The sequence below is a fragment of the Haemorhous mexicanus genome, chromosome 2 (genome assembly GCF_027477595.1).
Source record: "Haemorhous mexicanus isolate bHaeMex1 chromosome 2, bHaeMex1.pri, whole genome shotgun sequence".
In the NCBI taxonomy this organism is placed as follows: domain Eukaryota; kingdom Metazoa; phylum Chordata; class Aves; order Passeriformes; family Fringillidae; genus Haemorhous; species Haemorhous mexicanus.
Genome location: NC_082342.1, coordinates 109,215,937 through 109,239,716, shown reverse-complemented (window position 1 = coordinate 109,239,716; position 23,780 = coordinate 109,215,937). Strand labels below are relative to the sequence as shown.

At 37.5% G+C, this 23,780-nt stretch overlaps 1 protein-coding gene across 1 annotated transcript in view; it reads right to left on the bottom strand.

The window, feature by feature from the left end:
- POLA1 (DNA polymerase alpha 1, catalytic subunit) overlaps positions 1-23,780 on the bottom strand; it is a 185,238-nt gene that overhangs the window by 60,523 nt on the left and 100,935 nt on the right. The window contains 1 exon segment of the mRNA XM_059839928.1: positions 1,418-1,534. Within this exon segment, the coding sequence (XP_059695911.1) occupies positions 1,418-1,534 (117 nt within the window).

The window sequence follows — 23,780 nt, the reverse complement described above, 5'->3', positions numbered from 1 at the left end:
ATCTTATCCTTATACAGGTTAATGCATTTGTACTTTGGAAAAATGTGATAGAATGCAGAGCTAGCAGAAGGCAGAATAATCTCCTTACCGATCTTGTACACTTATCTAGTAGCTAGAAATTGGATCAAAATCTGAATTTCTTCATAAATTTTGCTCATAACTAACATAACACTGCTAATAAAAATACAAGTCTTGGTCTCTTTCCCCACTGCTGTTGGCCTTCAATTTCTTACAGCTATATACTCAGATTTATGACATGGGTGAGAGGTCTGTTTGCTCACAGATTAGCTTTTCTTTCTTTTTTAATTTATTGTGGTATCACCTGGTTCTAGTGCTAGGAATTTGGGAACTTCTGCTCATTTTTATCCTCTCTTTAATGCTGTTCATCACTTGGTCTTCTCACATTCTGCAACACTAACTTACTACTAATGCAAAAAATGGCTTTTGATCAGTTTTTCTCTGAAAATGCTGCTTCAGTCCCTGGATTTTTACTGGCATTTATCCTTTGGAATTTTTACATGTCCATTATTGAAGAAGAAGGACCAAAAGGAATCTCATGTAATAAATCAAACAATGCTGTTCAGTGCATTCACTTAGCAACTCCACCTCAAACCCTTGATTTTTTAAAGTTTTATGTAAGTAAGAATAAATTGAAGACTTATTACAACTTGAAATCATAGATTTCCCATCTTCCTTATGGAATCTTTCTCCCTCTCAAGTTGTTTTATGTAAATTGTCAAGATTTCTAAATGATGAACTCATTTTCCTTCTATTTTCTTACCAATTGAAGTGCTTTACCAGAATTTTATGACATGAAACAATCAGCTTCCTTTCCTCTCAGAAACTAAGAAAACCATCAGGCAGTCTTGAGGTCTGGAAGACCAGACCATCTAGCTCAACGTGAGGTTTAAAAGCTTCTACATTTTTCAGGCGTGGAGCCCAATTCAAATGTGCAGAACCCAAAACTTCTGATCTCCTGGAAATACCATCTTAGAGTACCCCCAGATGATGGCATGGAAGTTCACCTCCATCTCCTCAGCACCAAATGCAGCCAAGTAAGAACCAGTCAGGAGAAAAGCAGGTGGCTGGTTTTGGTTTGAAAGGTTGGGTTTGTTTGTCTATGTTAATTTACCTGTATTGTGGCAGAGACATTCCAGCAAATTCTAGTTTGCTGACCAAATGCTTGTCAGCTGGAAAATTTCCAAACATAGCAGCTGCATGGCATGCTCTCTTCACAGCAATGAGGATGCAGCTTAAATGTGGAGCAAGAAAAGCATAAACAGGCCCCTTTAAACTAATAAACAAATTAAAAATTCCTGCTTAATCCTGCTACCTTTGAAAGGCAGTGTTGAGAGCCAGGTGAGTTTCAGGAGAATCCCACTCCACTTCTGTCAGAGATCTGTCCCAAAACACTCACCTCTGGTCTCAGAACAGCCTTCCTGCAGGCCTGGCACACGGGGCCACTGCGGGAGAAACTCAGTGGAAGCCAACGCGTTCGACTCTGGCAAGTTGGCTCCTCGCATATTAACCAACCCTGCAGAAAGGCAGAACACACAAAAAGAATTTTTTTACTCTAAATTCAAGTTATAGCTTGTTTTATTCCATCTAAAAAATGAATCATAGTCAAGGAAGAAAAATATCCCAACTTTAACACACTCTGTGAATCTGATACTGTAATATGTATGAAGAGATGAAGGTCCTTCAAGGGCCTTGTTTAAACACAATGAATGGCAGACAACAAAGCTGGAGTCTTCTTGCTTCAAAATCCGACACTCTGCACACTGCAGTCATCCCTTCTTTGAAATATACCAAAACCTCTGCTCTTCTCTTCTCCAGTTACAACAACACTAACACACAACAGGAGTATTTTATCCAGCTATATAGACCATTCAGCAGGACACTCCACTCCATTCAGCAAGACTTCTAATAAATTGAGTATTTATGTAAAATGCCATTTCTTTGCTTGCACTTTAGAGGGGAGAAACAGTTTTCTGTTTTCTGATGGCAGCCAGAAGCTTTCCTTTCTTCTTCTAAGTCTTTGAGGTTGGTTTTTTTTTTTTTCCAGAAAGCTTCCAAGACTTCAACATAAATTGATTCATTTAGGAAAATCTACCGTTTTGCCGAGTTAAAATGAAATAAAGTCTGAGCCAATTTGCTCTATGTCAGCTCAGGAAGACAATGCAAAAGGCTTCTCTTAAGAGTATGCAAGAAGGAATGATTCCAGAACTGGTACATTGAACATTTCGTCCCAGGTTCAACCATAGGCTGAAAACAATGCCACACCTCCTCCCTAAGAACCACCAACAGAAGACACTTAAGGAATGGCAAAAGACAAAGGACATGGTAAAACTCTTCCAAAGATTTTTCCCAGCTTTTGGAAATTGGTCAAGGACCACCCTAATCACTGTCTCTGTGTTCAGCAGTGACTGAATTAATGCATTAATGAGCCCAATGAACTTCATGCGCTTTTCAAACCCATGTAAACTTTTAGCATCTGCAACATCCAGCAGAACAACTATAAACTATATGAAAAAGCACTTTATTTTTCTTGAAAACACACACACATGCACACAGCTTCTCTTTTAACGCTTTCCAGTTCTTGCATCAGGAGAGACTAGGAATAATCATTCTGCATTCACCTTCTTTGTGCCACTCATGATTTTACAGACCTCCATCACATCACCTTCAATCAAAGTCTTTTCCAAACCACAGTCCTAATTTACTTAGTTGTTCCTTGCCTGGAAACCACTCCAAATCTTGGTTGCCCTTCTCTGAATCTCTCCCAGGTCTTTTTGGAAATCAGGAAGTGGTGGAAAATGGAACAAGTAGAGAGGGAGATGAAACCAGTACTGCACACTGTATTCTGGATAGCGACGAACATGAATTTATACAGGAACAAAATGGCATTAACCATCTTGATCTCTGCTCCTTTCCATCCTCAAGTTCTGTCTGTCCAGAGCACACTACCAGGCATTTGGGCATTGAGCAGGCATATCCAGAAAGATATTTTTTATTTTACAAGAATTATATTTTTATTCTTCCCTACTAGGTCAATACATATACTGGACACAAAACCAAGACTGGGTTTTTAGCATTTCCTCACTTCACCTTACTTGGCAGAGCATTTAAGCTTTTGTTGTTAACTGAGAAGTCAACTTAGTTTTCCTGCAACTGTTTTCAAGCAGTTCCTGCTTTTACCACCCTGAGCAACTCAGCCCTGTCAAAATGCATTTCAGACTATTGGCTGATGATGTCTCTGCTGGGAATAGTGACTGATTAATTGTGCCTGTTTCCAAAATTTTCGTTGCTCCTGCAAAGAAGTTAAATCCAACCATATCTGGTTTCCTGGTACTTTGACAGAAATGTTATGAATCAGAGGACAACTCAAAACATTGCTTGCTTCCATTCTTACTAGCTCTTTAACTAGCTGTCCCAATGTTACACTCTGGCCACAACGTCTACCTAATTTCCACTTGGATTTCAACTTAAAAATACAGTCTATAATAATTTCAGAAGTACTCAAAGACTGTTTCAGTTTTTCTTTATCTTTTTAAGAAGAAACCTCAAATCCTTCCCAAATAACTTCATTTATTCCAGAGACCTCTCCTCTTTCACCATTTTTACAGCCATGTCATATACTCATTATCCCACTTGGTGCCAAGTCCATCAAAACAATTCCTGCTGCCCTTGCAGAGCAGAGCTTTTATGTCCATGTGGGCACACCAGAAAAACCGTGTGGAGAACATCATGGCAATATCAACGTATGCAGCACTTCCTGAAGTGAGTGTTTAAGCCACAGTGCAGGAATGGAAAGAGGGTATTTACACATGCACTTAGATTCATTTCACCCAACTCTGACATCTAAAGCCTGATACCCAGTTTAAGCTTTTCCATTACTATCCATTAGCTTACCCAATGATCCATTTATAGTAAATGGAGGAAGAAAATGCATCTCCAAAAGCAATTCACCTAACAGATTTTGGGATGAGGAAATCCTCCCTGCTCCAGACCCTCCTAATAAAGTAAAGGGTTTTAGAAACAGTATGATCAGTGTATCTGACCACTAAGTGGGAACTTTATTGTTATGTAGATCAGCAATGTAAATGATGACATTTACAACTGCACAGTGAGAAAATGTCAAGAATTCAAAAACCTGTGATTTGCTCTCTTGCACAATTGTTGCCCTAGCAGTCCTAGTACCACTTTCTTTGTCATATACAATTTATTTATGACAAATACTTCAGAACTGACATTAGCAACCTAAGACACTGCTCACTAAGATTGAGCTACTTCACCAACACATGGTTCACTGTGAGAAATCCTAACTTAGGGCCTGACCTAACAGAAACCTGACCTGTGTCTTCTGAAGTCAGCAACACAAATGAGCCTCAAGTGAAAAAGACAGGCCTTGGCTTTGGTTTTGCAAATAAACCTAAGATTTCCTCTAAAAGAGGTAGGTGTTTATTATGTTGTCTCCCACTGATTAAATAACTCAGTTTAAACAGACATATAAGGAATAACCTTCTACCAAAAAAAGCTACTCAAGGATAGCATTGAGATCTTCAGGCACTCACCTACATGAGTACCAATAACATCATTAGAGCCACTGTGAGGGAAAAATCAAAAAAATTTTTGTAAGGATAATTAACTCTCACAGATCTTGCATTAAGTTAATTTTTTAGAGACAAAAGACATGCTCTGTTAGGAAATTTGTTTATTCTGTGGCATCTCTATCTCCTGTGAAACATCTGGCAGCAATCTGACATAAACACCACCTTAAAATACACAGCCAGGCAGGGGGAGGTGTGGAGAGTGTCCTCAGCCATTCCAAAACCCTCCTGTTGAAGAGCGTCATTTTTTCAGCTGTAACTATGAAAAGATTCTGTGTGCACAAAGAGAACATTTATGACTCAAAACATATTAAATGACTACATCTGAACTTTGAAGCAATTTGTTGTATTAGAAAAACAAATAATGGAAACTGCCAGATAGTAAGATATTTTGTTAGGGAATGCAAGTGCAACTGAAAAAACAAAGCCTGGAATGGGAGCAGCATCCCAGCTTCAGCTGAACAGAATACTCAAAAATAGACAACCATGAAAATAATGTATGATAACAGTAACTGTGTTTTCTGCCATCTATTGGCCTTTTTTGCTAACAATTATGAAACAAAGGACTACACTACTCACAAGGTACAGTTTCTACTGTTTAACAAGAGAATGCACAGAAGGTCCTCTCAAACTACCACTGAATAATTTGAAGCAAGTTTCTTTATGCAATTGTTTCAGTCTAATGCAGTCACTGTTGAAGAAAGCACTGGGATGTTCTGCTGGTCACAAAAAGCGGGTGAAAAAAGACTGAAAATCCCCTGACTTAACTAAAAAACCACAGCTTAGGATAAAAATAAGCACTTTCATTCAACAGTTTACTATTATGCTTGCTTTCAGCTACTAAGAAATAATGATTAATACATACAAGTTTTACTGAGCAGCACATTTCTCAATAAACTATATTCAAAAAATGAAGATTTAAGTTATTGCCTACAATAAAATGCCCAAATGTGTTGAGTAGATACTAACAAACTGGATGCCACTTCAATTCATACAGAAAACAGTTAATGTCATTTGTACAGACTTCCCACCAGTTATAATTAACAGTAAAGAGGTCTTTTCTTCTTTGTCACCTCTCTTTTCAGGCCTTATTTGCGTTTGTTTGTACTTGCTATCTGTTAATCTCTCGTAACAAATGACAACAATAACTGTTGCTATTATGCATGGAAATTAAACATGTAGATAACTGTGTGAAGGGAGCTATTTTTGAAAAAAGCAGTATCAGAAACATGTAGCTCTTTATGTCTTCTGTTTTGCTTTGATAATTAAGCCATAGCCTTGATTTCTTTTAAACAAAAAACTTTTCCATGGTCATGCATGTTGCAATCAAATTCAATACATGCATTATGTTCTGATCCAATCTGTTCAAGTGCATTATTGTTAACCCTTATTTGATCCATGCCTATCATCTTCACTGACCAAACAAAACCAATCCTTCATTTCCCAGCAGCTATCACTGAGTCTGTAAATTAATTTGTTGTACATCAAACAAAATCATAATAGGAAACCTTCAGCTTTGTTCTATTTGGTATCTGCAACACCGTGGGAAATGAAATAAAAGTTGACAGAGGGGAAAAAAAAAAAGCAACTAGCATTTCCAAACGTCCTGCCCACAAATGCTCAGTTCATTTTAAAATCTAAAAAAGTATGTGAAAAAAACCCTGAAATACATGCACAATATAAAAGAAAATCCCTGAAGAGTATTCAGTCCATGAACTGTAGCTAATAGGGAGAAATTTGCAAGTCAAAAGTAATTTTTGTTTCTTTGTAAGTCTATTCTTGAGAATTAGCCTCTCCCATTCTAATGATCAACAAGCATTAGAAATATTACCCCAAAATACAGAGGCAAGTGGTTTTGCAACAGCCTTTCAAACAGAAGTTGCAGGGGTTAACAATGTGCATTTACTGAGCTTCATCTTAATAATTTTTACAAATTACATTTGACAATGTAGCTTGGTTGCCTGCTACAGCAGAGGACTGAATGTGCTTCCCTAAGACACTTGAGTTCTGCATTTGTTCCTGCCTTCAGACAGTCTGGATGCTGAGGCACTTCAAACACTACAACACTTCAAAAAGTTCACGTGGAATGAAAAAATGCCCTGGTAAAAAGCAGAAAGCTGCAAGCACTGAAAATTATTCAGAAGTCACCATCAGTTACTTTGGAGTTGAATTTACTTGCCATCCATGCTTGCTTCTCTGTAACCTTCCTCCCCACTGAAGACAATACTAACGTGGATTTTTGAAAATGGGATCTTGGTGGATGATGCCCAATCTCAGGTGGCTGGTACATTACATCCCAAACCTGTGTCTCTAGCACTGCAGAGCTGAAGTTATCACCTTACATGATCAAACCCACCAGAAGGGAAGCACAGGAACCCAGCCTGAAGATGCTGTCCTAGTCAGCCAGCTTAAGCCTGCTGCTCAAGTCACTGACCAGCAAACCAGCTTTTGGAAGGCTGAATTTGAGAGACAATGCAATGATGATTTTCTGATCCAGGTACCATTGTGAGCTGTTAATCAGGACACTTTCACTTCACACTGGCCTTTCTTTTCATACTACTCTTACAAAAAGATATTATTTCCACTCATTCCAAGACCAGAAGTTACAAAACCTGGTTTTCTGACAACATCCATTATTATGTCAATTAGGACTGTATTGCCTAACAGGGCAAATCTGGCTGAAGTGGCCTGAAATCCTCTGGAAGGATGAGGTTCCACCTCATTACTGGATATATTATCAAATCTATTGATCCCCCCAAGCAGTATTAAAAGACAGACGATTTTATGAAGTTAAATCAGGCAACATTATGGCAACAGAGGACTCAACTCAGTGACCTGAAAGTTATGAGTTCCAATTGCAATATTCTGTTCCACACACGTGGTGTGTTCTCCCTATCTGTGTCTTCTGAAAAAACACTACTGAGTGTTTGGGGGAACAGACACACTTTCCTAGTAGTAGACAACATGTCAGGAACTAGAACCACAACCTCTGTTTGCATATTCTTTGGCCAATGGTTTCACTGTCAGTAATAACTACATCTTTTGAGAATTACATCATGATTTTACGCTTCCATCATGAAAGGTGATATGAATATTGACTCAAAGATGAGCTCTTGCTGTAAAGCCAGGAAGGTTTTTCTGCTGCATACCAGAAACCAAATTACTTGGAAGTAATTTCAACTTCTAATCTGTTTTCTTGCCTGCTCAGAACAAAGAAACACTCTAGTAACAATGCATCTGCCTCACCTTGGTGAGACACCAGCAGGAATGAAAGTCTGAATGACAGAGTGAGAACTAGTGTCATGCACTGGAATTTCAGCAGACAAAGCAGACCTGAGTGACACCTATCTGCCACTGCTAAAATGCCATGAAGAACGCCCTTCAGGTCAGGAATGCTATCATAAGTACTGAAATAAGACTCTTACCCACTTAGTAATGTGAATAAAACTTTACTTACTTAGTAACGTGAATCATAGAATCATTAGAGTTGGAAAAAATCTCTAAGCTCAAAGTCCAACCATTACCCCAGCAGCCCAGCTGCCACATCCACACACCTTTTGAACACTTCCAGGGATGGTGATTCCACCACTTCAGTGAATTTCAGCATAGCTTGTTCCTCAAGCAACACCCCACATTTTTGTGGGGAAATACACCTGATTAAAACCTCAGAGGATGCACTGTTATAAACAAACCAATTCCACTGCAGCTAGACACAAGAAAGTCACAGACTCATTTAACTTTTGAAAGGGTTTTTCCAGATGGAGGACTTGCTGAAGTCAGAACTGGTATAGTCAGAGACACACACCTCTCTCCTGCAGGAGCAGTGACTCTCTGCAGAGCCCTGGTGCCTGCCTGCTCTGTGCACCTCCCGTGGCTGCTTCATCCTGAATGTCCCTCCAGAGCAGGCACAAAGACACTTCAGAGAGCTGCTTGAATGGTCCTATGGATGGAGGAACTGACCTGTGAGACCACCAAAGCAGAGTCAGTGTGGCACATCTGATCAGGAGGGCTCCTCACAGGTGACACCTTAAAGCATCTGACTTTGTCAAGTCTGTGTCCCCCACAGCCTGAGCAGACACGGCCACTCCTCTGGAACTTGCAGCTACTAATGGAAACAACCTGGAGATGAGATCATCCGAATTTATATGGGACTGGATGGACATGTGAAAGAGACACCTCCTGATGCTTAAAAGCCCACCTCATGGTCTCCCCCTCTCTGGGCAAAGGAAAGAAAACACAAGGCAAATGCTTCATAAAGGCAAAATTCTAAGATAATTTTGTCAGAAAAAAAATCTGAGGGAAACAAAAAGAATGTGCTGCTACAGAAGAGCATAATATATCTGGAAAATGAGCCATCAAGCTTCCCTTCTTCCTTCCCACCATCAGAAATTAAGCCTTATAAAAGAGCATCTTATCTGTTTTGACATTTTTCCTATCAAGGAATACCTCCTTGATAAGTAATAAACAGGCACACTATTTACAAGAATCATGCAAACCAACCCTAAAAAATGGAGTAATGAAGTTAAAAGCAATCACTGATGCAGAATTCTGGGTCAGCAACGTTTTCAGGATCCTTCAAAGCTTGATATGTTTCCAAGCAAATCAGTTACCAAGCACTAATGAAAACATGTATCTGTGACACCATGAGAAAGACCTCAATTTATCTGTGAAGGAAATCCAGGGGACTTGCAAAGCCTCTTCCATTAGAGAGCTTGGACATATGGAGATCTCAAAGTAGTACACGGAGAGACATTGTTATTGATATATCAGGCATTCCAGCCTTTTTTTCACTTCAACAATAAATTGATGGAGAAGCTCTCTCCACTTCTTTAATATGTGACTACAAGAAGATCAAATTGTACTAAACCAAAAGCCCTAATGTTATGTTCAAGAGATTCCATGCTGGAGAAGAGATATGTCCAAACTCCATCAGATTATTTTAAACTGCAAAAGAATTCCACAGCAAAGAGCATGTGCAAAGTCTCTGTCAGGCATAACTGAAACTTCAAAGTCAAAAACACCTTAGAACTAAGTTGAAATATTTGTACTCCAACATGAGTATTCAAGACAAAGATGATTTTCAAGAATATTTTAAAGTATTATACCACTGTAACATTTAATCATCTCTGAATAACAAATTCCTTTGATATTTTACAGTCTCTTCAAATAAATTGTTTTATAAATGGAACTGGGGCAAGAGTCCACTACTAATGTTAGCTGACTGGAGCTTTTATCTTTTTATTTTAAGTGGAATAGGTACCATGTTAAACATGCTGCCAAGCTTCTTGCAGCTGAAAGATACTGCAGCATATGCTTAGAATAGTGGAACATAGGAGGTTAGCATTAATTCTTCATACATTTACCCTACAGCTTCAATCCCTTACCCAGGGAATGCTGATTCTATGTTCTCTGATATTTTGTTAGGTGTCCTGCACATTTTGGCAATGCAAATAGTTTCAGTAACTATTATAATAACAACAAGTGAAATTAGTTCCTGAAATTTATACATAAAACTAACTATAATGCATTAAGAAACCTCATCACAGATCCAGCATGGTATATGACTATTCAGATCACAAGAGAAGGACCTGTTTTATCAACTCACTCTTGGCCACTGATTTCATATTAACTTTTCTTTTTCTGTACAAAAAATACTGTAGCTAGCTTCTCATCCAGAAAAAAATAGGTTACATTTCCCACTAAGAGTATTTTTAGTCTCATGTTACCTGATCATCCAATTCAGGGAAAATGTAAACAGTGACCACAGCATTTCACACTCCATTTCATGCTGCCTCACTTCAATGGAAGTTGGACGATACGAATTCAATTGCTTTTCTAAGCATTTCCTTATTTTCAGAGCTTCTTGAATTTTGGCCTGTATAACTGATCAGAATTCAGCTGTGGGATGGAGTAGATAACAAAAACTCATATAAAGAAAGGAAATTCTTTTCCTGGAGGTTCACTATCCTCCTCAGAATTCCACATTATCCAGGGTGATGAACAGACAGACACGATCTCTTTGGAAAAATACAAAACTGTCTGTTAAATGAAAGATGAAATGAGGAAATACCCTTTTGAAAGTGTATTACTTGAAAGCAGTACAGGTCCAGGAGAAGACTGTTTATATATCCAGTATTATTATCACATGGCCCACATTAAAGGATGCTATCAGCCAGTAACTTCCTAATGGAAGGCAAATGATCTCTTTAACACTCAGTGCTGGCAATGGAAAAGGACACCCACTCCAAAATACTCCTGTTCTCAGAGAGACTCATATCTGTTGTCCCATTTCCCCACTGGAAAACTGCCACCCAAAGGCACCTCGCATCAGTGGGAACTACACCTTCACAGGACCAGACAGAAGGTCCAAAGCAACTACACAAACTGCATCTGGAGGCAATGTAGCTACACAGACTTGCTACCTTAAAGAAAGCATGAATGAGAACAAACACTACCTGAAATTCTCAGAACACAAAATGTCCTTCTATTTTAAAAAAGCTGGTGATACTAGAATGGTAAAAGCTCCAGGTGGCCATTTGAGAAGTGAAGCTGCCGAGTGCAATGCCAAGTGCAAAACACTCCCTTTTGGATTTTATGGAAAATGGCCATAAATTTGAGAGGATTTAACCCACAACAAAATTCTGTCCCATAGCATATTTTTTAGGAGTTCCTTCAGAATTTGTATATCTCACAGTTCAACCTGCAATGAATCACTTTGTGAGGCAAAGTCAGCCACAGAACATCAAATGCCTGTTTAGAGGCTATCAAAAATGAAAGCCTGTAGAGTTTCAAGAAAGGTATTTTGTAATTCTGAATATTTCAAAATAATAGAACTTGAATTGCACTCTAATCCGTAACTGGAAAAAAAAAATTGAAAAGGAGGAAACCATCTAAGATCAAAAGAAAACTTCATTATTTTTAAGAAAATATTATTTGCAGCACTGTCATACCAGTTTTACCACCAAAAGTGCTGGAGGTTTGTGTATGTGATCAAGGCAAGAGATAAGTGAAGAAGCAAGAAATGAACCTTAGCCTTCTTCCCCCCTCCCCCAAGAACTGAAACACTCAAGCTACCATCAAAAGTATTTTAAACAAAATTATCAAACAAGACATAAGTGAAAAATATCTTGTAGGTCAATGTAAGAGTTTTACATGTTATTAAAAATTGATTTTTTTAAGATACCTTTAGATGTACAGTCACATGTCATTTCATAAAAGTTATTTGAAACTTATTGATCTCATTTGTGCAAAGCCCAGGCTCCATCATCAGCCTGCTGAAAGGATAATAGAGCACTCCAAACCCTTGTGATAGATTTGATGCAAACAGTGGCCCTCATTTTAGCACATGTAATAGCACCACAAGTGGACAAATTCCAACTTTAACAGTTGTACATTACAAACTAAATTAGCAAATATGTTCTGCTTTACTTCACATCAAATCCAATACCTTGGTCTTCTTACCTTCACTAAAATAAGGTTCTAGGCACCAAAACACACCACAAAAGATTAAAAAGTCTTCTCAGGCTAACACACCACTCACAAAGAGACCCAGCTATTACCAACAATTTTATTTCACTTAAGACAAACTGAAAACAGCTGAAATGGACTTTGAGCAAGCAACTGAGAGAAGACATATTTAAAATGACTACACATGGAAAACTAAATTGAGAAAAGGATCACTGAAAGAAGCCTTATGGATTTCTGTACTGAGAGTGAAAACCTCTAGAAGGATATTTAAGACCATTCTGCCAAAATACTCTCCCTATTCACACAACTCAAAGGAAGCCATATTCTTAGGCTACAACAGGTCACTACTAAGTATAGTACCTTGCTTCAGAAAGAATTTTGCTTTGTCTGTCAACTATCAACAAAGCACAAAGAGCTCATACAGCCCATCCATGTATTGCTTGTCAGGGAGTCTAGCAACATATAAACAACAAGAACTCAAAAGATTTTCTTAAAAACTTTAGTTTGGTTAGAAAGCTAAAAACACTCTACTGCCCCCAACCATCACACAATTCTGTTATCTTCCTTCTCCCCTCAAATTTTTGTACAGTCCTTGAATTTTTCAGATTTGTCATGGTGAACTTCCTGCAAGACATCAGATGTAAGATAGAACACAGAAAGGTTTTGCTCATATACATGGCACCTACAGTAAGGTTTTTCAACTCTAGTATAAATATCAGGCTGGTAAAGAGACAAAAAGATTGCTTATATGAAGCATTTATCTCTACAATATGGTTAGGAACATCTCTGAATGCTGAAGGAGTTAACAGAGTTCCAAAAACTTTAGAAGTGGTAACACATGTACGTGGGTATGTAAGTTCAGAGAAGCTCAAAAGAGTTAAAGGTAATGGAAGAGAAAGGGGTCTCCAGAGTCTGGTCACCTTAAACTAGAGAACTTTAAAGCATCACTAAGCAGTGTTTGTTCATTTAAGTTTAATTATTTTCTCCTTGAGAAAGGCACTAATGAAACTGAATATCTTTCATGGTTTCGAAGAGCAGTCTGAATGGTCTGTAAACAGGACTGGGGGCAGACGAGGGAACTGGCTGAGCCAGGGGGTTGCTAGGTGATGCAGAATGTAAACCCACAAACTTGTTCAGGTTTACTTTGCTTTCATGCTGCTCTCACACAGGCTCTCCAAAGTTTTAAGAATTAATTTCCAGGTAGCTATTTAAAAAACAAGAAGTAAAAATAATTAAAAAAGAAAACTCCTTAATCCTCCTCACCTCTTCCCTGTCTTCCCCTGCCATCCCCCAAGAATGATAAAGGAAAGACAAAAGGAAATTCACAGAACTAAAGCGCAGAAAACCATTCCCTCTATATACTTGTATTTAACTGTTGAAGACTGGTCATTATGAAAGACTTTTAATATTTCTGCTTGATTTTTGCTTCTGTAAATGTAAATAAAAATGAATCCTGGAACAATATATTGAGCCTTTAAAATACTTTAACTGAATACAGCCTTATTTACTAACATATCCACCAAAGATCACAAAAGCAAACTTTTCAGTCCAGCCATGTGTTTCTACCTCCACCCTTTTCAGAGCTGTGGTTATTTTTTTTCTCCCCTAAAGTATCTGATCAGAGATTGTCCGGTAAGAGCACTTTATTAGATCATCAGTCAGAGGGTTTTACAAGCACCAAGAGCTATGGGCTCAAATGCAGCACATCAGTTTTAATAGCCCAAGGTCTAATAGTAAACTGCAGATACTGCTGAGAACTTTCCATGCACTGAACTCTTGAAAAAGCACCATCTCTCAAGCTTAAATGCAGCTGCCTCTTTCAATGCCGCAAATGGGTAAATTTGACAAAAAAGCCACCATTAAGACTACATGAAAGGCTCAAGACAACATCCTTTCAATGCTTTGTACTTCAGTAATCAGATGTACTTACTCACCCCCTCCCCCAAACCCGATCAAGAACTATTTCTGAATGGTAGGAAATAATTCCACTTTGTACATCTTTTAGTTAATCAAGACTTTCTATTCAGCAATTTGACCTTTTGTTCAAAACAGGATTATCAGTTTTTTCGCCAGTTACCAAGGGCGACTCGCATGGTGAACATAATTGCAATAATTTGCAAAACACCATGGCAACCCACATTACAACTAGGTAAATACTGGTCTTTTGTGCTACATTGTTATTTTCAGAGATGCTGAAGTCAAAGAACGAATGACAAATGAACACAAAATTTATATTTGCTTTGTCTCAAAAGAGAAGAAAATTGATAACAAGAATTGGGGGGAAACCGACTACAGCTGTAATTTCTAACTTGATTAATTAGGATGGTAACAGTCCTTAACAGTATATTCAACAAACAGCCCTGACTTACTCTCTCCACCCACCTCTCTCCCTTTCTACACTACTACCACTAACCCCCACCCCAGACAAATTTTTTCAGCTAGGAGAACAAACAACTCCATTTGCTCTTTTCTTCAACTTAATGGAATCCTTAATTACAGAATATTGTTCTCCTGCTCTTCATTACACTGAAAACTGAAAGTGAGAGAGAGAGAGGAGGAGGAGGAGGAGGAGGAAGACTGTGCCAAGCAGACAGGGTAGCTACAGTCATCCTCCCTGCCTTTGCTTTTTTTGTCCATAGCAGACCTAAAGATGAGATGGCATTTTTAGTGGGCTTTTTTTTTTCCTCTTTTTAATATTAGCAGCTGTTGTACAGCAAATAATTAAGTAAACTAGTGCTCAAGTTCTCTCCTGGCAGCATAAATAAGACATGAAAGCTTAAGTCAAGTCATGATTAAAATCCAAATCAGAGAGGAAACAGCTGCTTAAAATGGGGGGAAAAAAAAAAATCTTAACATTATCAGACTGGGCGGCTTCTAAGTGAATACCTACAGTACTAAAACATTTTCTATTAATTAAAATATACAATAAATTAATATTTTCAAACTTTATTTCTTTACAATTGTAAAGAACTTATTGTTACAGAATAGTTTACAGTATAGGCTTTCAGTAAGATTCCAAGAAATCACATTAAAACCAAATTTTGAGAAATAGCTTGGAAATATAGAGAAGCAATTTTGCCTAAGGAAAAAAATTTCTGAAAACAGTGTTACCAATGGATGTCACAATGAATTTGCTATATTTTACTGGAACACAAGTTCTGTGCTGAAACATTTATTATGCCACAGTGAGCTGGTTGAATAGTTGAGAGCTTAATTTTCATTATATCATTAATAAAAACAAGTTATGCCTTTATACAGACCAAATCTTGTCATCAGATGTATGCATATGTACCTTGTGAAATGCAATGGCACCTCTTAGCAATAGATTTCCACATACAGAGTGGATGAGAAATACATTAAGCTCAAGAAGCCTGCAATCAGAAGCCAGAGTAATCCTCATCTCAGTACTGTATGTACAAATCATGTGTCAATTTAAAGAGCCATATCTATATTTTAATTCTTTTGAAAGTACTGGATTGCCTTTACAATAAAACAGGTTTTTGAAGTGAAAAAGAGCTAATGCTGCATCCCTGTGTGCTGGGGACACTGGAGAGAGTATGCAGTAAAATGAAAGAGATGAAAACAAAGTGCTAAAGTCAACTGAAGGTGACCCCAGGGTGCTGAAATGCACCACTGCCACTACAGAGATCCTCTGTGCCTCTGGACAAGCCACTTCCAGTTCACTGAACAGACTCACAAGCAATGAGCACCTCAGGAATCAGTTTAGACCCAACTGCAACCTCAAAGTTCTTCTTCAGGCAGTTACTCAGTACTATAGAATGCATAAACAGGTCCTTTGATCCACAAATTGGGCACCCAAACTTATGAACACATTCAATGTTCATTCCCCTGTGCCTCATCTCTTTGACAAATAGAAATAATAATTGGCCTGTCGCTTAACACACAGCTCTTGTAAAGATGATTTTTAAGAGCCACTTGATCCTGCAGTAAGTGTGCCACAGAAAACTCCATGAGAAAATAAATAATCCTAGGCAAAGTTTCAGTGAGTGCATTCAATAAGGTCAAAGCATCCACTATGCAATGGAGAGAAACAAATACAGACCAGCTGCTCATCTAATGAGTGCTGTCCCACCTGTACACACTGAAAAAAATACAGAAAGGGATAACACCATACATAAATGACCTGCACTAAACTTAAGTAAGCAGTATTCACTCTATATCTTCAACTTTAAAATGTCCAACTCTGTAGTATCAGAATCTCTCTTCTATTTTTAAATTGTTTTAAAAATCCATTCTTCTTCAACAGTGTTTAAAGGAATACACAGATTTTGCTTCTGGAAATAAAAAGAGTACCCCATAATAACTTTCTATCTCCTCTGAAAGCACTGCATTTTGCCCAGTATTCCTCAACAGCAGAGGCAGGAAAATATTTATGAATTTTCTCATGCTTTTCTTTTTCTATTCAACCAATCACATTCCAATATAACTGCTTGGCTTTTGTGCCCAGACTTTCACAGGCAATCTCCACCCACACCTGCCTCCTCATACCATTTCAAGCCCATCTGCCCAGCCAGGTGCTTATCCAGCAGATACCATATTTGAATATTCTACTTCAACCAACTCCGGTCAATTCAGCTTCTTTGCTTTTTAGTTTCATCTACAGTCAATCAGGACCAGCTCCAGTCTCATGTGCCATGTTCCAGTCTCTCTTCCTTATCTACAGTCAATTTTTGAAAGCATTTTTGGGTTGGTTTCTTGGTTTTATGGGGCTTTTCTTGGTTTTGAATTATTAATCATGCCTAGGCCCCTGCTCCACACTACACATTTTTCTTAAAGTTTTGTAAAATTATCAAATCTAGATGGATTTTCTTTAGACAACAAAAGACAACCAAGAGAAAGGAAGAAAGAAGGATAAAATATCTACTGTTCCTCATGGCCAAATGTTAAAGACTTCAAAGCCATAGCACCTACATTTTGGGTGTGCAAGGTCACCTGAACGACATTAACACGGCTTTTACTGCCATGCCCTAAAATAAGCAAGTGATTATAATTCAAGCATGACTGTGGTCTTCAATTGAACTGATTTATATTAAATCAGATTTCCCCTCTCAGGACCTCACTAGGCAGGTTCATACACCAAGATGTTACATTTAAACTCCAACTTACTCTCCTTGGAACTTTGATTTGGAATATTGAAACCAAATCTGTAGCATACTTTATTCTGAGATAATAAACATACACTTCCCTACTCAACTCCACCTTAAATGAGATTTTTCTTCCTGCTACCATTAATTAAACTAAGCATCAAACTTAGCTTAAGAAATCTCAAAAAACCGTTTGTGAAGTATTATGGGATGGTCAGGCTTCCTCCTTGGCTTCTCCTCAGGTTTCCATTTCTGTAATTGCTCTCAACACTTGGCCAGAACTCTTTTCTCCAGTCTCCTTCAGTCACTCTCAAACTTTGCCTTAGACCTGCCTATTTTTTTGAAGAAGACAGCTCTTGTTCTGCCTCCCTAGTGACTTTGACTTAATTTGCCTTTCCACTACTGTCAGACTGCAAAGTTCTTTCCTTCTTCAGAAGGGACGGATGCTCATATCACCTCTATGTTAATTACAAATGCCTTCTGAGGAATATCTCCATACATGGCACACCATCTGCTCCAGATGCAGCCTGGAGATTGAGACAAGAGGTCAAAGGGATACAGAATTTTGAGAGAGTTTATATCCTTTCTATTAATAATTTAGAATTTCAAAGGATTATGAACTGAGTGTATCTGCTGCTTGCTATAAAGAACTGATCTCCTGCAGCCAAGTGAAGTCAGAAACAACAGCATCTCTGAAGAGCTGTTGTGGATTAGCTGAAGACAGAAAAAACACATCTCATTTAATTTTGAAAAAATGTTAATCCATTTTAGGTTAAAATTCCAGCCAAGACTCAACTTTAGACAAATTTGGCATTCAAAATAGCAAGGCAGACACCTAAAATGTGGCAATACTTAAAAATTTTATAACCTAATTTTTCAGAACTTATACCCATGTGATACATGGTAAATTTTATTAAAATCTGCTTTGAGGCTAGTATGAAGAAAATCAGAAGGACAAGGGTTCAGGGAGAACACAGCAGAAAGTGGGGGGTTTTGCATGCTGTTTTTTTGAAAATCTCTTAAACTATTCGAGACACCAACTAAAGTAACCAGATGGACCTTTAAAATTGATGCTCCTGAGTAAGCACTAAAAAAAGCCAACTCAACAGAAATAAAGGCCTGTCATAAACCCATTGAACTAAAAAATATTAGAATGGAGAAGAGACTGACTGTTTTCTGTTGCTTCTGGTGACAGACACAGAAAGCAAAATAACACAACATTTCTGTTGCAGTGACTTTTTTTGTTTTAACCTAACACTCAAAATTTTTATTTAGTAAGTCACATTCATTAAGAACAAGCTGCGTAAAATCAGCATGTAAAGGATGATTCTTCAAATGCATTATGCTTTTGTTTTTTATGAAGGTTAGCTGCTACCAAGGCCTGCAAGGCCCTTAAAGCCAATAGCTCAATACTGAAATTGTATGGCCCAGGAGAGGTTTCCAACTGCAAACTCCTGAGAGCAGAACACTTGTCACATGCTGTCTGCTAGGAAAAAAGCTTGCTGCTATGGTGTAGGTTCTTTGAGTTTGTAGTGGACATACCATACATGTTGCTTCAAGTCTCTAGAACTAGTATTTTCTAAAATCTAGAGAATATTTAATAAAAAAAAATTCAGAATTTCATTATGACAGGTAAAGAAAAATTAAATGTCTGGAGTAGAAGACTGTGACTACTAAGAAACAAATGTTATGAGCTCATCATATTTCATATGGGTAAAAGAACAGGTCCAAACAACTTGAAAGTCCTCTCTCTCAAGGTAAGGAAAATTACAAGTAAATTTTAACTTGCACATATAAAATATAAGTATAAAAAATGGAGACTGGAAGTTGACAGCTGCTGACATAAATCAGAAGTTTCCTGAAGTAGAACACTAATAAGGAAAATTAGATACTAACTAAGAATGTAGAAACAAAGCAGTGATGTAATGGAAACAAAAAAGAATTTACAGCAGGAAAAATCAGAAATGCAATTTTTCTCTGTATTTTGGAAAAGCACAGTAACAGCATAGTAGCAAGTAAGGATGAAAAACTATGTTCTGATTTGCTAACGAGAAAGTACTTAACAGGCCCTCAAAATTCAGCATATTCATAGAACAAATGCTGGAATGCAACAGTCCTGTTAGAGCCAAGATGATGTTACTTGCTGAACTTGCCAACCCTTGAAGCTGCCTCAAATGACTGAGACCCAGTATCAACCAAAATGACAAATTTCCTTGAAATAGTTACACAAGCAAATCAAAACAATCCATGTAACTATTTCTATGTATCAGTCTAACATTAACCTGAGGATAAACAACAGAAATACTGATACAGACTTTAAGTGATCAAGAATTTAAGAAGAGGAATGGAATTAACATCAGTCAATGTTTTATATAGAAAAGCCTCAAACAAACATGGCAGTTCATTACAGGTTTGGTCAAGAAAGGCAGATATACTACAAATACTCTCTTGAATGACATTTGATTAACTTTCAAAGGACACGGCATTAAATTAGCACTGCACATGTTAATGAAGTACACGTGAAATGGATTAAGAGGTGCAAAGCTGAAGTATCTCAAAAAATCAATTGTCTATGAGACAAAGTGATGACAGTCAAGTAAGCATTTGTCAATATGGCATGCAGAGGGATTGTTGCAGGTGTATCACAACAAAAATGTTACACTAACTCTTTTAACACCACTGATTAGTAGAAGAGGAATCAATTTAGGCAAAATTCACAGATGACAAAAGCAGAACAGCAAATAATGATAAGCATGAAGAAATTGTTTTGGAAAACCTTGTTCATCTGACACAAAATACACATTAGTTCAGCGAAACAAAAGCAACACACTGGGAACAAAGACGACAGTTCACCCCTGCAGAATGGAAATACAGTATGCCAGAAATTGCCACCTGAAAAGGAGTCATGGCAGACAAGTTATTCAACATCAGCTTTAAAGGCAGAGCTAGCAAGATGTGGAGATTGAATAGTGAAGAACCAAGTATGAGAAATTAGCTGAATTTCTTCAAACACATGGGTGAGAATGATACTGGAACACACACAATCCTGGCGGCAAGAGTCAAAAAGAGAAAACAAAAAAACCTGCTATGCTGAAGAGTCATAAACCACGTCTGAAGGTGTTGAAAAAAGAATAATAGCAACAGAACCTTGAAGAGCATTCTCTTACCATCACAAAAGGAGGCTGAGAGGTGACCTGAGAAAAACAAGTAGGTATATTCATGGGAAAAAAACAACAGGCAGCATAGTGTACTTGAATTTAGAGAAGAAAGGAATAACATCAGCCAGTCCTCAGAGAACCTTGATGGATTGGAAACTGGGTCAGTGTCTGGGCCCAGCATGGTGACCAGTGGAACAGACTAGCTGGAGACCAGTAAATAGGAGTGTAGCCCTGGGGTCCAGTCCCACTCAGATCTTCTACTGATGAGCTGTGTGATGGAGCACAGAGTATCCCTGATGAGTGTGCTGATGGCACACAGCTGGTGAGCCTGAACTGAGCACGAGCCACCAAAATGCTTTTGCCTCTCTCATCACATCCCATGTGACCAGCAGCAAGCCCGTTGGTGTGGTTGGCATGATTCTGCTGCCAGAGACGACCCGCAGGGTAACATGGAGAAGGTTTTGGTAGAACCTCTCTCCTCACCCTTCATACTACAAGAAATATGTAGGTGCAAAGTCCACCTAAGCCAGTTCTGCTGTTCAAGTACTGCAGGGAAAGGTGACCCACCCTTTGTAAGGGCTGATGTTTGGCTCAGGGAAGACCATTATCTTTAGAAAGAGTAATCTGCAACAGAATGAAGACACCTATGCCACTCCCTCACCACCCAGATATTTGCTAACCAGAATAATTTACCTTGACTTCTCTGATTAGTTACCTCTGATCTTTTTGAATTAAATCTTCCCCTCCTCAAACACCTCTCTTTAAGGGCATTCTTTTCTTTTAAATTGGCTTTTGCACAACTCAGGTATTATTAATTTCTCAAGAACTACAGCAATAGAGACAAATGAGAGAGGTCATAGGATGGGAAAGGTGGGCAAACAAATTAAAAACAAACACTAGCAACAATTAAGATTACTTAGCTTATATTTTCAGGGAAAAAAATACTCCAATTGTTTCCAAAATTCCATCAGATGGAATCAGTGTGTGTATACATATATCTGTATGCATTTACATATGTGACACGTATCCACAAACACCCACATAAAATTAAAATTTCCTTTTTTTAAAATTTCTGTGGATGGAAATTCAAGTCAGGTAACACATCCTTAGGAAAACAGTGTGTGAAACTTTAAGTTGATACTCCTAATAGTTTTGTTTCCTTTGGTGGTTTTCATTTGTTTGGTTTTGATTGGGTTTTTTTTTTCAGTTGTGAGGGGTTTTGTAAATGGAATTAAAGATCACATACACACATAATGTATGGGTATAATACATACAGAATACTTTATGTATGTTTTAGAAATATTTAAAGAAATTCACTAAGCTAATAGGCCCCCTCTGTTACTATGGTAATAAGAATTTTGTAAGAGGATATAAACACATAAAAGGTGTTTTTACTTCATATTGATCCTAATCCATTCTCATATGTAATAAAACACACAAAGTAAAAGAAACTGAAAAAGATAAGCTAAGATTCTAACAATGAATGTGATTTCTTAAAAGAAACTTTTTGGAGAATAACAACACATAATTTTCCATTTTGCTCTAAAGGTGATGATTTTTAAGGCAGAATTTTCATATAACCCATACCTGAAAAACATAATTCTAGGCAGGTAGCATATTAAAATATCACAGAAATAGTAAAACAAGAAGATATAATGCATTATTATAAAGATCTTGGTTTAACTAACAAACACAACAACAAAAAAGTTCCCTTGAAGTAGCACTTACAGTGAGAATATAACCCTTCATACATATAATTACTAGTTAAGCAAAGAAAATATATATTGAGATAATCCCAGAAAAAAAGACATGGATATCTTCCCCTTCACACCACTCCTGAAGGGCTCTGATGGCCTCTCTATCCCAGTGCAGTGATTTCAATGCCAAGCTCACCCATCTGCTACTGCACTTCACGTGGAGACTAGTCCTTCATTTGCCACCAAGATAATTCAACCCAGAGGTTTCATCTCCTGCCTGTGGATCCAGAATTTTTTTCCACAACCTTCTACAACTCTATCACAGCAGCAAAAAACAAAAAGCAAAGCCTCAATTATGTGCATATTAACTGGTTCTTTGCAAAAGATGGCACACTTAGGAGTTTAACAAGACTCTAGTCTAATAGCCACGTATCAAATTTGATTTACCTGTTTTCTATCCCCTGTTAATACACAAAAACTGTGCCGCACAGTTTCTTAATGAAATAATTTTGTCTGATCCCTCTATTTGCATGATGAAAATATTCAAGATAAAAATTCCAAGGTGACAAAATCTTAATATGCAGTTTGGTAAAGTTCTAGTCAGTCCCTGAACAACACGTTTATCTATCCAGTAAAGCTTGCGTTAATGCGATGTAAGAGTTTGGCAAATCCAACTCTAATGGAGCATAAAAGTGCTTTTGCTTGAAAGTGAGATCATTTTTAAAAATTCAAAGCATGATCGCTTTTCCCTTTTTTTTTTTTTTTTTTTTTTTTGCAGGAACAATCTGATACAAGCAGCAAAGCTTAAATAAACTAGAAACATTTCAAATGATCCATAAAGGATTAATAAGCACTGCAGGAAGTCCTATAGGCTCAGAGTATACATTTTCCATCTTTTTCTCCTGCGACAGGCATGACGTGAAATTCTAAACAGAACTCAAGTTTCAAAGTCACTGAATGTTAAGGTCTGCAGCTTTGATACCATGGTAGAGTGGGGTCACCATCTTGGAATATTTAATTTAAATAGATAACAAAAATATTGATTTTATTAGCATAATAAAGCCCCCAAATTATGGCCCTTCACAAAATTCTTTTTCTACTCACAAATAGACGAATGGACAAAAGCAAGGCAAAAGGGGTAGTAGTAAGCTACAGGCCACTAATATAACAAGAACAAAATGACAGCTATTATTTTGGCAGAGATAATCTATGCTGAAACACAAAACACACACGCACACAATTTCTTTCAATACAATTTTCTTGTCTTCCCACTGACTTCTATGATTACCACAGAAAGCAGGGTTCTAAACACATTTCTCAATTGAATCTTCAATCAATAACAGTAAAAATTTGAGAAGGGAGATATGGGAAAACATATTATAGCATTAGTACGTGTTTGCAAAACAGACTGAACTTCCCAATATGCATAAAAGTTGAAGGGGAAAAAATAAAATAAAAATATATCAGTAAAAATGTACCTTATACCTTTACTTGACTGAAAGTAGCAAATGAAAAAGCTGCGACTCCAAAATTCAATCAGTAGCACAAATTGCCTCAAACTTGGTCCAAGTGATCAAATTATGTATTTACACTTTTTTTTTTCACTTGTACCACAGCAAAAATAAGTACCACACTTTTAAATTAAGGAATATTTCTCATTATCAAAATTATCAAAAAACCTCCAGATATTCATAAGTACTTTTTAAACAGTGGAAAAGGGTGATAATTTAAAGTATTCACAGA